Here is a 15569-nt window from a genome sequence, read left to right as displayed (position 1 = left end):
CGGGCAGATCCGGCCGGACCGGAGTGGTCGGAGGGCAGTGAGGAAAGCACTGGGGCCAGTCTGCTCAGCCCCTTGTCCTTTTGCCCTTTTGGTTCTCGTTCTCTCATCCCTCCCCTGTGTTTTCTATGTCAGCTGACGCAACATAAAATACTCTGAGAAGTGTCACTGCGGGGTTATTGTTTTCCTCTCACTTACTTGAAGAAACGAATCCAGCGGTACTTGCCTGCTGTTTGCCGGCGGGCGCCGTGCACCATCTCATCCACTGTGGAGGAACCGCGCACCTGATAGGTTCATTGATGGGCCCAAAGTCTGTGGCCCAGACGGGGTCTTTTGACTCTTAAGTCCGGTGTTGATTTCACTGAACAATTTTAACATTTTCATTCTTGATGTCACAACTTGACTCTGTGGAAAAACATGCCACAATGGCATTGTTCCACTCTCTGTAATGTAATTAACTCGAATTTTGATGATAGGCGCTTTACTTTGTCTAATACAGTCCACTCATTAATGATAGAGAGAATCAACCTCCTGGTGTCTCTCTCATTGAGTAAATGAGCTATTTATTAAACGTTGTGATTGACTCTGTGGGGAGATGTATAAAATGGTACCCCAGTCCTCAAGGAAGACGAGTAATGCATACGAAACAACTGTAACATAAAGACATTTGTAAGATCATGCACTCGGCGCTTTTCAGTTATTATATAACTTCTTAGGCCTGGTAATAAGACAATACTGGCATTGTCCCTGCTTCTTAGGAACTAACTAACTACTGAGGCAAATAACCTTATACAAAAAAAATTACCAAATAGAATAAAACCAGAAGCTTCAGAAAATAAAGAGATCTATTATGCTTGTTAAAACCATAACTTAGGACTTAAACAGGTCTTAATGGGTGTTTGGCATTTATTTAGGTAAAATGGAGAAGGAAATGCTTCCTAAGTCAAGGGAATAGCATATTCCCCTTTTCTCAAAAATCATGTGACTTTTAATTGACCATGAAACCAAGTCCAAATTCCTTTTCTTAGTATTCAAGTCCCTTCCAAACTCTCCCCTCCTTGCTGACTTTTTTTTTTAAACAAGGGAAAAACAAAGTTTTATTGCACAACAGACAAAATTTAAGGGCAACATATCTATAACATTTGGTGTAGGTACCAATGCATATTAAGAGATGGAATGAAGGGCTGCCCGTGGCTCACTCGGGAGAGTGCGGTAAGATCCCCTTACCGGTCATATTTAAAAAAAAAAAAAAGAGATGGAATGAAATTTTAATCTCTATGAAGTCATCAAAAAGGCTGAGGAAGTGAGGCACTCAATCTCAGGGATGTGCGTGCATAGGGTTGGCCCATGCAGGAACCTGCAGTGAATGCCTTTCTTGCCTACCCTGGTCCTGGCCCTTTTAGACAAAAATGTGCGTTTGTGGCCTAATATTTGGAATTATCTAATTGACTATTTTAAAAATAAATTTAATTTTATGAAGTATATATTTTTAATCTATTATGTTGTGATCTAATTTACATTTAATATAATGTACCCGTTGTAAATGTTCATTAAATTTAACATTGTAACCACCACCACAATCAAGAAACAGAAAATCTCCATCACCTCAAAAAGTTCCCTTGACTTTTCACAATTTTATATAAATGGTATCATACACTATTTGTTTTTAAATAACAAGATAAGAAAGTATCTAAGGCAGCACTTCTCTAAAAATGTCATATAACAGATATAGGTTATCTTTAGTTATCTTGCTCACTCTTTAACCTAATCTTGCACTTTACCACTCCAGGATCTTACTCTGACCAAACTCAATGTACTCCATGTCCATGGAATCACCCACCATATGATGGTTTTTCTGGTGGTTATTCATCTTTCCCTTGCCTGAAATGTCCTATAGCCCTACCCTTCCTCTAGAACTAGACTCAAGTCTCACCCTTACGAGAAGCTGCCTGTCTACGCCAGCAAACATCCATGTCCTCCACATTTAACCTAATTTTTGTGTTGTTAATTTAATGTGAGCTTTCCTTTGGCTCTTACTTGGAATTTAAAAAAAAATTATTTATTTGATACATTTTCAGGGAGCTTACTCTATGCCAGAAGATGATTACCTCTGAGAATCCTCAAGAATATTTTATTCATAGAATGATGAAGATGAATTTAATTTTTAAGAGCACAAGCTCTGAAGTCAGAAGATCTGAGTTTGAATCCTGACTCCACCATTTCTTAAAATATGTTACCTTAGCAAGTTACTTAACCCTTCCAATTCTCATCATTGAAATTGGTAACAGCCTTCACTTCCTATAGTAATTTTGAAGGTTAAATGAAGGAATACACGTACTGCATATACCTGGCACATAGAAAGTACTCAATAAATGAAGCAGAACATAAATGGAAGTGAGTATCCCAGATCCTAGTGAGAACAAGGAGAAAACCAAGAGTAGAAGTAAATAGAGGGAGGTACAGCAGATGATGGAGGACCTGAAAAGACCATGGAGAATATTAGGTTATAAGAGTTTACCTATCATCTCTAAGAAATTAAAGAATCACTGAAAACTTTTGAAAGGGATTTTAAATATGATATAGGATTTTTTTAAAAAGAGAGAGAGGAGAAAGATTAATCTGGAAGCAGTGTGCAAAAATGGATTAACAAAGTTGGGGAGAGAGCTTAGAATGAAATGGAGGAAGTAAAAAGTTACCATAGCAAGGTACATAGGAAATGATGACTACCTGAAATAGGATGAAAAGATAGGATTTAAAAAAAGAATGAACACTTAAAAATATCAGTTGCTTACTGATTAGATAAAGGTATTAAAGAGGAACAAAGAGAAAACTGAAGGGTAAAAATGATTCCAAGTTTTGAACCTGATAAAAGGGATATTGATGGTGAGATTGAGAAAAGCCAATGTATTTTGTTTGTTTTGTTTTTTGAGAAGCAGGACTCATAAGATCAGTTTTAGATCCTTCACTTGACATTCAAGATGAAATATATTTGGCATATAAGAGTAGGCCTTGCTAAGTGGTGAATCAAAGTTAACTTAATTGGATAGTAGTTACTTAAATCAGTGCACCAAAGAGAGGAACAGTCAGAAATACTTGGGAGCCACAGCATAGATAAGCAGACAGTCCCTTTACAATGGTTAGATTTTTTTTCTGGTGGCTGGCCCACATGGGATCTGAACCCTTGACATTGGTGTTACAAGGCTGTGCTCTAACCAGCTGAGCTACCCAGCCAGCCAAAAGTTTTTCTTTTCTTTTTTTTTTTTTTTTTTCGTGACCGGTACTCAGCCAGTGAGCACACCGGCCATTCCTATATAGGATCCGAACCTGCGGCGGAAGCGCCGCTGTGCTCCCAGAGCCGCACTCTCCCGAGTGTGCCACGGGTCGGCCCCAAAAGTTTTTCTTGACAAGATTTTTTCGACTTTATGATGATGCAAAAGTGACTACACATTCAGAAGAAACCTTACTTTGAGTACTCATACAACCATTCTGTTTTTCACTTTCAATACAGTATTCAATAAATTGCATGAGATATTCAACACTTGATTATTAAATAGGCTTTGTATTAGATGATTTTGCTCATCTGTTGGCTAATGTAATTGTTCTCAGCACATTTAAGGTAGGCTAGGCTAAGCAATGATGTTCAGTAGGTTAGGTGTATTAAATGCACTTTCAAATTACAATATTTTCAACTTACTGTGGGTTTCTCAGGACGTAACCCCATTATAAGTCAAGGAGCATTTGTAGTAGAATTTCAAATGTTGTGTAGAAGTGTGTAATAAAGATCTAGTGGAACCCTGATATTATAAATTTATCACCAGAGGAAAAAAAGTGCCCATCACAGTCAAATAAAAAAGAAAGGTATGAGAGTAACAATATTTTACCTCTTAATGTTTCTGTCTTAAGCATAGAAACAGGAGTTGGGCTGGTTTTCTCAGAAAGTTTTGCTATGGGGCAAAACTATCTGTTAATGTAATTAGGTATATGGAAAATCTTAGGAACAAAAAGATCCAGTGTAGAGAGCCCTTGAATCCCAGAGGAAGATTTCGCATCAGGCTTCACTGGTAATCCTCTTTCCTAATGTTTCTGCACAACAATTTCCACCTTGGGTTGTGCTATTCATGTCTTTTGCCTTCCACATAATTCCATATAATTTCTATAGAATTTTGTAAGTGACAAAGAAATTTGGTATTGAAAACATTGAGATTTAAGTTCCTACTAAATTTAGACAATGTAGTGATCAGAGCCTATGTTTGCAGAGAAATATAGTAATATGTTTTACTGAGCCATGAGAAAGTAGATTAAGGGACAGTAAGAAAAGAAAGTGAATTTTTTAACCCATCATCAATTCAAGAATCAAAAATTTTGTATTGTTTCTTTACTTTCACAGGGAAACCTTTTTGTTCTTTTTAGTTTATATATGTAGGATAGAAAAAAGATAATCCTTGATAACCAAAGATAATAAAATAGATATTGTAATGGGATTAATCAGCAAAGCATAAGCATTTTCAAAGTTAATTTTTCAAAATCTAAGTGAAAAATGACACAAATACAAAGCTCAGCAATATTCTGAGCTTTATTCTATTCTCAGCAATAGTCAGAAGGAAAACATCTAATTTTATCATAATTTCAATAAATTAAAACTAGGAAGTTGCTTCCTTTAAACTTCTAATTTTCTTTAGATTGTATGTTATGGGGGCGGGGCAGCTGACTGGTATGGAGATCCAAACCCTTGACCTTGATGTTACAAGGCTGCACTCTAACCAACTGATAAATTGTATTTTAAAAATCAAACAATCCCATTGATTTTTTTATTAAAAAAATAAAATCAGAATATTCTGAAAGAGGGCTGGCCTGTGGCTCACTGGGGAGAGTGCGGTGCTGAGAACACCAAGGCCATGGGTTCGGATCCTATATATGGATGGCTGGTTGGCTCACTTAGGTGAGCATGGTGCTGACAACACCAAGCCAAGGGTTAAGATCCCCTTACCAGCCAAAAAAATAATAATAATAAAAAATAAATAAAAAGAATATTCTGAAAGAGAGTCAAAATAGTAGTTAAAATGCAAAGTCGTTGTCTTTTATCACCACATAATGTGTTGTGAAAGTTGTTAGAATAAAAATGGAGTCACTGTGTCAAACCCTAACAAAAAAATAAAGCTGGAAGATTAAGAAAAAAGGGCCCTGTAGAGCTAGGGTAAGTTCACAAACCCTTCAAGCCCATTGTCCAGAATTGGGAAAGATCCTGGGAGCCATTGGCAGATGACACGAGCTCAGTCCTCAGCAACAGCAGCAACTTACAAGAACTGGCAGTGGCAGCGGCCTCTCAGAGGGTCCCAGGGGCCAGCAGCAACAGCCTCCAGCGGCAGTAGCAGCCTTCCCATGCCCCCCGCCCCCCGGGCATCCCGGGAGTGGGGGGCACCATGGCTCAGAGCCACTCATCCTTTATACTTAAGTCCATAACCCAGGACACCTGCGTGCACATGCGCTATTACATTAGACAATAACCAAGGAACATCTGGGTGCACCTGCATATTTACATCAAATGCTCGGCAAGATTCTGAACATCTGAGGGGCCCTGACCATTTTCCTATATTTTCCCAACAGGCCCTCATGCACACATGCCTATGTTAAAAAACCATTACTAAGGCTTATTAAGGGGCTCTTATGCACATATATCTGCAACCAAAACTTTTGCCAAGGACTTGCCAAACTGCAGCTTGCTACATGAGTCATAAGAACAGCTAGCAGCACGCACAAGAACACTTGCCTGACACATAGTCTCTACTAATGATCTACAATATGCCCCTGTAACCAATTTTCTCAGTCTCAAAACAATTTATGTGTACTCCTCCTTTTACCTTTAGTAGCTTCCTCTTGCTTCAGCCTCTTTGGATATGCCTATGGTCTCCATAACCCTTTCATCCCAGATTTTCAAATCCTCTGCGCACTCCCAAATGAATTCATTATCTTTGAAGAATCTCTCTCTGTTATTTGTGTTGACAGTGTGTTACAGAGATTCTGATCCTTATCCTTGGATTTTACCTAATACTTGACCCCTAACCCTTTCCTAAATTTCATCTCAGGATCAGCCCGAGGGATGGTGTTGAGCTATCTATTGTACACGTTATTCGTTTTTTGTTTGTTTGTTTTTTAAAGTTAATGGTTAGTTTTCTAGGCTGTACACTTTCAGGCGATCATGTATCCTACGAAGATGTCTCTGTTGATTCAGTTGGCCCGGATTTTTATTCTAATTCTAGTAACAAAATATGGTGTTTCAAGTACCGTTTATAGGGTGAATATATTAATCAAAACCATTGCCCTACTACAGTAACTGGTATGTACTTTTCTTGTAATAATTATCAAACAGCCTTTTAACTGTCTGTCTGTTCCCTTACCAAACATAAAGTGCTTAACTGCTGGGTTCTTGTCTCTTCATTTTTTGAGTCTCTAGAGTTTAGCATAATACTGGGTACACAGTAAATGCTTAATAAATATTTTATTGGAGGGAGAGAGGGAGGGGAAGGGGAGAGGAAGGAAGGAAGGAAAGAAGAGAAGCAAGAAGTCCACTTAAAACAGGAAGTTTAAAATGGTACTACTAAATTTCAAATTTCCTGTCATTTAAATCTGATTTAAACCATAAATTAATCATGAATAAATGTTCTAAGTTAAAATAGCATAGTAATGCTGCAAAGGTGACTTATTAAGAAAAATTTGAAATGTAGTTATAACACTTAAATATTACTTCAAATAGTTTCATGCCCTTCAGACTATATTCCAAAATGATCCTTCTCTTAACATATTATGCCAGTATTGTCAAAGTGTGGTCTCTGGACCAGCAACATCAGTATCACTTGGGAACTACCAAGGCTCTGATTCTGATTCAGAAACTATGATTCTGGTGCTGGCCGGTGAGCTCCATTGGTTAGAGTGTGGTGCTGATAACACCAAGGTCCGGGATTCAATCCCTGTACCAGCCACTGCCAAAGGGGAAAAAAAAGTGCTTGAGAAATTCTGATTAATTCTGTTTTAACAACCACTCCAGGTGATTTTGATGCTACCCAAAGTTTGAGAACCACCGCTCAATATAACTCTTCAAAGTTAGTGCTAATGTGGATAAAGAGGCACCATTCAATTTCAAATATTTTCACAATGTTATACAAAAGGATTAAACTTTCACTAAAAAAAATATATTTTTTTCTCATTATAAAAGTTCCCTACTACAGAACTTTCAGAATGTATGGACATTTCTAAAGAAGTGACAGAGGAAAAAAACCTTCAACTTTTCACTTACAGTCGTCGTAAACTCTGGTCTTGTTATAGGCCCCCTTAAATTTTCCCCCACTTAAATTTTCACTCTTAAGAAAAAGGGTGAATTCCCCCTCCACACATACTTTTTGTTTGTTTTGTTTTTGGTAGCTGGCCGGTACGGGGATCTGAACCCATGAATTGCCCCCCCCCTTTTTTTTTTTTTCTTTTTGAAGTGCCCCTTTTTGATAGAGTTCCTAAGTTCTATTTGTGGCAGCCTCCCACAAAAGAGGGCCGTAATATCATAATTAGTAAGAGCAGATTCTGAAATCCGGTAAACTCGGTCACTTAGTAACTAAAGTCAATGTGGTTTCAGCGTCGTTGAGCCTGGTTCCTTATCTGTACGTCCAAATGCTATCAGGGCTAAACGGAAATGATGTACGGAAAGCGTTTACCCCAAAGCTGGACGCAGCTGGCACTTTTGGAGGACGGAAAAGCCGCAGCAAGGTTAGCCTCACTCTTTTCCCTCTTCCAGCACTCAAAGACCAACCTGAGTTCCTTTCTACCGTTCGTGAGAAATTCCCCCCAGTGGAGGCACCCAGGACGCTCATTTTCTAAAAAGCTCTCCCAGTGATTTCGCTGAACCACAGGGAGGAGGAGCAGCGGAGTGACGGAACTGGTTTCCAGCCGCTGCGCGGTCCCTTTAAGAGCCTCTCTCCAACCACCTTTCTCCCTCCGCGGAGGCGGAACCGGAAGTCTGGGGGCGCGCCAGTGTCCAACATGGCGGCTGCCTGGACCTCTGGGCTGGCAGCCCCGGGGGCTGTGGCCGCCCAGCTCCTCGGAGTCCTATGGGTCGTGTCAGTCACCACGGGACCTTGGGGGGCTGCCGCCACCGCCGGCAGCGAGGAGACGCTTAAGTGCGAGGACCTAAAAGTGGGACAATATCCTCTATGGGGAGCTCCCCTGCCTAATGGAGGCGAGGTAGATTTGGGGTCGCGAGTGGGTCGCAGCCTTCAGCACGGGCCAGGGCTATACTGAAGGGAACGGTGACCTGTGGCCACTAATGATCGAGGGACTCCGGGAGGTGAAGAGAGGTGTGGGGATGGGAGAGGCAGAAGCCACCCCATGTGTTGGTGCTCCCTCTTCTGATCCACCTATTATATACCGGTGTGCTTGCTTGTTCAGCATAGATCCTGAAGTATGCCAGGCCCTGTTCTAGGCACTGGTAATACGAAGATTGACAGGCTCTACCCTGGTAAAGTTCGTCGATTTGGGAGGAGACAAATAAGTAATACGGTCTAGCCAAATTGTGTTGCCCATTTGTCATTAACTTTCCATGTATTACCTCATGTCACATCCTCAAACTCCGTGAGATGCTAAACTGCTAGGGGGCTAATTCCTGCTCTACTTTGTAACTCTAGGCAAATTTTTGAACTCCGTTTTTTCATGAGTAAAAATGTGGATAATAATAGAACCAACTTAAAGATCTGTTGTGATTCTTAAATTAGCACAGGTTAAAACACTTACAACACTTAGAACAGTGCCTGGCATAGTAGGGACTTTATGTGTTATTTACAGAGGAGGAAGCTGATGCTGAAGGGGTAAGTGGGGCTCATAACACAGCTTTGTGACAAACTTAGGAACAACATGAAATGGAATTACATTTAAATTAAAATATCTACTTTTGTACCTACCTAGGTTTTGTACAAATTGTAGAGCAGGAAAGCTAATAGTAGAAGCCAGAGATATAAGATCTTATGAGAGAAAATCTTGAAGGAAATTCTGTAGTATCTTTATGTATAATTGGGGAGAGGTAGCCATTATTTGATTTCCACAGAATAGCTCTAATTTGCTGAGTACTATTATTCTTGGAGTTTGAGAATCACTGATCTAGTAAGTCGGTCTTTTCTTGGCAAAAATGTTAGGGAGATTCTTTCTAAGAAAATAATCAGGCAGCATGAAGAGTTGAACCCTGGGGAGAGATGAGCATATAGGATGTTGAGGTGATGACAACTGGAAAATGTCTGTTGTTCCTGGCGTAAAGATGAGATTCCCAGTAGTGATGTGAAAACCTTAAACGGGTCAGGCTATCTCCAGACACATCTCGTGAATACCATACCTCCTCATTTTAGTGTTAACAGTAAAATATTTAGGAGAAAGAACATACCCCCCATACCCAGACTGTTTTGAATCTATTGGCTGAGGATTATTGTACCTGTTTTCAAAAACTTAAAATCCTCTTGGATGACCACAAAGAAAATAACCATCTTCCCTGCAGTCTGATGGAAAGTGTTCTAGGCTTGGAATCAGGAAACCTGGTTTTACTACCTATTATTTATATGACTTTTGGATAAACCACTCAAACTTTGAGCCTCAGTTTGTCCTTCTGTGATTTGGGATAATAGTATCTACCTCCCAGGGTTATTTGTGTTACATGAAATTATGTATTTGGTAATACTGGTTGCCCCATAAATTAGTTCAATAATAAATCTCTGGAAATGGATTTGTTTTTAACCTAAGCCTTCTTATAATACTTTGGTAAAGATTTTTGTTTTAATTTTTGCTTTGTGCTTATACCCTGATTGATGTTTTTTAAAGATGTCAACGCCAGCTAGAGTTTTAAATATATATTAATACATGTTTCCTGTAATAAGTTAATGTTCAAGTATTAGTTAGCAACACTAAAAGTATATTCGTACCTATGCTTATTGACTTGGACAAATTAGCAGCCTCTCTTTACATGCGAATATTAACATGAGTTTATAATATGAGATATTAAAGACATGATAATGTTTTATGTTGGAATATAGTTCATATTTCCTTAACTTTTTTTCTACATATATTTGTAAAGATCCAAAAATAAATGATGCTACGCAAGAACCAGTTAACTGTACAAACTACACAGCTTATGGTAAGACTTTTGGAAACATTTAAAAAATAATTTTTAAAATATTAACTTTCATAGGCCAATATTAGATCACTAAAGGTAATTAATAAATGTGCTTTTCTTTAAGTTATAACATTATTCAGTTTCCAAGACAACATAAAATTGGAGAACTGGCTAGGGCTTGAATCTTTAATTTAAGAAAGAATCTTATTCTCTTAATTATATAAACTGGGAAGTTTTATATTTTTATTATTTTTTCCAAACAACTGCAATAATTTTATATAGCTTTCTTGATGTCTTTTATTTCCCAAGATATGTTATGCAAAGATGCATTTTTAGCTACGTTTCCTAATTACTGAAAAAGAACTTGAAATGAGACTGTTAGTCCAGTAAGGTACAGTGAGGAGCTATATCACTTACATTATGTACTTGTAAAATGTACCTAGGTACATTCTAAGTATGCAAACAGTATGGTAAGGATTTTAAGTATACATCAGTATTTTCTTAGAGATGTATTTTGATAATGGATAACATCCTCAGCCTAATGATTTGGGGGATCTTCTATTATTCTAAAATATGTGTAATGCCAGATAAAAATTAATAAACTACTCTCTGTTCAGTTGTTTTCTTCTAAAGGAGTACATGTTGCAAGGGGGAGGCAGATAGATGTATGTTGGAACTATTTCGCATTCTTGTTTGCCATGGTACATAATTATGACAATTAGATAGTATTTTGAGAAAAAAGCACCTGTTGTATGTATACTGATTTTTTAATGTATTAGACAGGAAATAAGCTGATATTGATGTTTTCTTTATTAGTAAAAGCTATTTTTAAACAGATTTATAATGTAAATGAGGTGAAGGGAATTATGTTTGTTTGTTACAGAAAAAAAAACTTTTCAGTTTTTCAAAAGTAATTTATATTCAAATAATTGATATCTTGATTGTGAATTTGTACATACTCATATTTTAAAAAGCAAATCTCCATTTAACTTTTACATCTTTGTATTTTGGCACACTGTTAGACTACTTCTAGTCAGCAAAGATATTTGAAAGGTTGTGTTAGACTTTTATAATTGACTTTTTGCTAGTATTTTGAAATGATAAAATTTTACCATATAAACAGTAATAGGATATACATATATAGTAGATATTGCTTAATATGTATACTTTTATTTAATTTAGGTGTATTAAACTTAAAGAAACTTTGTAAGTAATCTCTCCCTTTTCAGTTAACTTGTAAGTATGCTGTAATTTGCGTAGTTTACAGTTCAGAGTCTTTTATATCGTAGCTTTTGGAACACAGAGAATAGAGTTAACACACACAAAGAAGAGTCAGCTCTCAAATATGGTTGTTTTAATCATTCATTTGAAAGATGTTAGAAATTTGTGAGTACTGTTGTGACTCAGACATCTAACTTAAAACTAGGAACCAGGGAGCCAGCCTTCTCAAAGAAGCATTTTCTAGCCTGCCGGGCTCTTTGCACATATGGAGATTTCAAAAGAAATTATAGTATACAACTAAAATGAATAGTTTCTGCCCAGAAAGTGCTCTGCCACTCAGTTATGTGTCTCTTTTGGATGAAATAAGCATTAATACATGTAAGAATTATTAATAAATAAGTTTATAAACATATATAAAATCAAATAAGTGATCAGGTTGCTAGGAAGTATAAAGAGCTTGGAGGTATTATGATATTAGCCATAGTGTATCAGGTAAATGGTCATAAATCATGTAAGTGGAGAGCTATGGAAAAATAAAAGTAAGGCTTTCCATATAAAGGAATGATATGGTATTCATTTGGAGAGAATAAAGCATGTAAAATTTAAGTACATTTGTCTAACTGAATCTGGGAACATATGTAAAATGTTGTAGATTAATAAATAAGTGACTTTAAATCATGATAAAGATTATCATTATCATGATTTAAAGAAGAAAACAAAGTTTCTGGGTCAAACGTGAGTCACGGGGCTCCTGCAGATAGATGTGCAACTTAGGCCGGCACATAGGTATTCACCTGGGGTAGGTTCTTCCTTCCCTGCCCAACACACTTGAGGCTGTGTCCATACACAGGAGGTGTTTTTGTTTTTTTTTCTAATTGCCCTTTTTTAAAACACACAAAAGCTAGTGGGGTAGCTATGGTGAATCACTTCTAAATCCTGATCAGAGAGGGACAGCAAAATGACCCTTGAAACATGCTTTTTGGTCCTAACATAGAATTGATTAACAGGAGAAAACTATTAAAGTTGTGAAAAGTGTGAGTTAAATGATCTTTCTAATTCCTTTTTTTTTTCACTGAATATACGAAGAACTATTGCAGAATCCTTAGACTATGATTAATTTTCTTAAACTATACTTCTTGGATAGGAATGAATGCAAGCAATCTTTTACAGAGGAGAGTTTGTGGTTAGTAGGTAAGGATTGGGACAGAAAGCAAAAGAAACTCATCTATGATAATAAATTGATGTGATCTCAGAATGCTTCCAGGTTAGCCAATGTCATTTAAGAAGCACATTTGTTTATTGAGAAAGTGTTTATTTATAATGAATAATTTAATAACTAAATTTATTTTAATGAATTTAATAATTACATTAAGACCATTAAGTTAATTAAAAATTAATTTCTAATATTACAAAAATTTGAGAATTTATTTAATTATTTGTACTTATTTATTGAGAAATTATTATATGGCAGGTGGTGTAGATCATATACTCTTTAGTCTTCTTTAAGACATGATCCCTGACCTCAAGGAATGTTCTTTCTAGATTATATAGACATACATCAGCAAGTATTTTCAATTTTCCTATCACTGAAATAAAAAAATATTTAGACCCCCACCTCCAGAAAATTTTGCTGTGGTCTTTTGACAGAGGTCTTTTTTATTTTCTTAAGTTTGTATTGAAGTATAATGTGTTTACAGAAAAGTATACATAAATGTAATTTAAAGTTCTTCACAAACTAAACACACCTGGAAATGCTTCCCGATCAAGAAACAATATTATCAGCATGCCAGAAGCCCCCTCCTACTCTTATAGTCACTACCCTGCCTCAGTGGACAACCACTATTTATTCTATCTTCTAAATTAGGATTAATGCGTTTTGCAAAGAGTATATTATTTTTTAACTTTTTATTTGAAGAGAATTTTAAACTTACAGAAAGGTTACAAGACTAAGTAGTGCAAAGAACACCCATATACCCTTTACCCAGATTCACCAGTTGTCAACATATTGTTATTCTTGCTTTATCATTGTATATTTGCATGAGTGCTTGCTCTCACATACTCTCTCTCACCCACTCACACTATGTCTCTCTCTGAATTTGTATATGAGTGCGTTTGTATGTATGTATATATACTTTTTTTGCCCCTAAATACTTTTGTGGTTTTTTTTTTTAAGAGTAGAGATATTCTGTTAAAATAAACACAGTTCACTTATAAACTTCAGTAAATTTAATACTGGTACACATGCTTTAATCTAATCCATGGTCTAATTTTATCAAATGACCCAAATAATGACTTTTTAGCATTTTCCCCCAGTACAGGATTCTAAAATCAGGTTTTGCATTTAGTTTTCTTCAAACTGGAACATTTCCACAGCTTTGTTTTTTATGAAACTGACTGACATGTTTGATGACTACAGCCCCCCTTTATTTTAATAGAATGTTCCTCCTTTGGGATTGTCTGTTATTTCCTTATGATTAGATAAGTTATACACTCCAGGCTGGAAAATTACATATGTGATGAGGTGTCCACAGCATCTCACATCTGGTGGCACATGATACCTATTGGTCTCTCATTAGTGATGTTGTTATTGATCACTCTGATTTTCCCACTGTACAGTTAATTTAATATTTTTTCCTGTGCAAGTAATAGACTTATTAAGACCATGAAAATATCCTATTCTTCATCAGAATTTCCCCCTAGATTTATCATCCATTGATGATTCTGGCCTGAACCATTCTTTATGATGATAGTTGCAAAATGATTTTCCAACTCCAGTACTCCCAGGGGAGAGCTGTCTTTTAATGCTGGAAATATGAATATGGGGTTGGCTCTTGCCAACTTAATCACATCCAGTCTGACCCTTTTATTTCATGGATCAAGATTAGGGTCCAGAGGCATGATGTTAACTGGAATAGGATTCCAAGCCACCTACTCCCTAGATCAGTCCTTTTTATTACAAAACTTCATTGTCCGATTACTTTATTTCTAGTTTAGCAATTGTGCATTTAAAACACTGCTGCTTTTTATAATTGAAAAATACTGTGTAGTTATTGGCTTGAATTGATGCTTCCTAAATCCTAAACGTTGGGCAGAACCAAATCTTTTTTGCGAGAAAACTGCAAATTGAATAATTTTCAGTCTTTTAGCAAGTTGCTTAATTTTGCCTATTAGTTAACATTTATTAGTAATTGGCTTCTTTAATCTTGTCATATTGATTTATTTTTACTTATTGCTGAAATCAATGTTAGCATGGAATTATTGTATAATGGAAAGAGTATTGATTAAGACTAATGAGTTTTAGTCTAAGAATTACAGAATATTACCTGCTTATGAGACTGGTCAACTCATTAAGGATGAAATGAAATAATTATAAAGTATATATAAACAAACTCGAGGGTTGTAGGCTTCTTTTAATTGATGAATTTCAAATCACAAAAGCTTACATTAATTTTACAGCCACTTACAATGTTATATTCATTTCTCATATTGTGTTCATTTTCTCTCTTTTTTTTTAATGAATAAAAAGCATGAAAAATTTTATTATATCACAGTTTTACATGACATGGGAACCTTCAGAATGAAGACCCAAAGATATAGGGAAAATTTTCTATATTTATGCTTAGGTTCTATGAAGCAGGCACAGCCGTATAGAAATGTAATTGGACAAGAAAAGTATGACCTCATGCCAATAGACCGAGTGAGGAGAATCAGCAGGGCCTGATTCTTCTTGGCCTCTCTGTGTAGCATTCATTCCTCCAGAGTATACAGTAGGACCCTTTCTGGATTAAGGGTCTTATGACCTGTAATCAGACAAGGTAGGTCAGAGAATTTCTTTATGTCCAGCTCCAAGACAGAAAGGAATAGAGGAAGATTAGAGTATATCTATGACCCGCCTTAGGGAAGAGGGATTCTAGTTTCTATGGCTCAGAGGAGAATGAGGCTGAGAGATAGAAGGGCAGGAGAAGGTCAGAAGAAAGCTTTGCTTCTGAGGCTTCTTCTGAGGACTTCACTTTGGGATATTGCTTTCATGGACTCTGGCTCCACAGATGATGGGAATCCCATGTGATCACCTGGGAATGTGTATAGAAATCATTTGAGATGCTGAGTCTGTCTTGGGTAACCCTTATTAACCCTCTGTCTCCTCCTCTTGGTTCTCTTTTAGAGCTTTCTTCAGCCCTTTCCTCTCCACCTCATTCTAGTTACAGGTAATATAATC

General features: G+C 36.7%; 1 protein-coding gene across 2 annotated transcripts in view; it reads left to right on the top strand.

Annotated features, from left to right (window-relative positions):
* Positions 1 to 8010: 8010 nt before the first annotated feature.
* Positions 8011 to 15569, top strand: part of TM2D1 (TM2 domain containing 1) — a 68217-nt gene continuing 60658 nt past the window's right edge. For both annotated transcript variants that reach the window (XM_063107181.1, XM_063107182.1), the window contains exons 1-2: positions 8011 to 8187; positions 10084 to 10153. In XM_063107181.1, the coding sequence (XP_062963251.1) occupies positions 8023 to 8187; positions 10084 to 10153 (235 nt within the window). In that variant the 5' untranslated portion in view covers positions 8011 to 8022. The remainder of the gene's footprint in view (positions 8188 to 10083; positions 10154 to 15569) is intronic.

The sequence above is a fragment of the Cynocephalus volans genome, chromosome 8 (genome assembly GCF_027409185.1).
Source record: "Cynocephalus volans isolate mCynVol1 chromosome 8, mCynVol1.pri, whole genome shotgun sequence".
NCBI lineage: Eukaryota > Metazoa > Chordata > Mammalia > Dermoptera > Cynocephalidae > Cynocephalus > Cynocephalus volans.
This window is presented reverse-complemented; position numbering and strand designations above follow the sequence as displayed.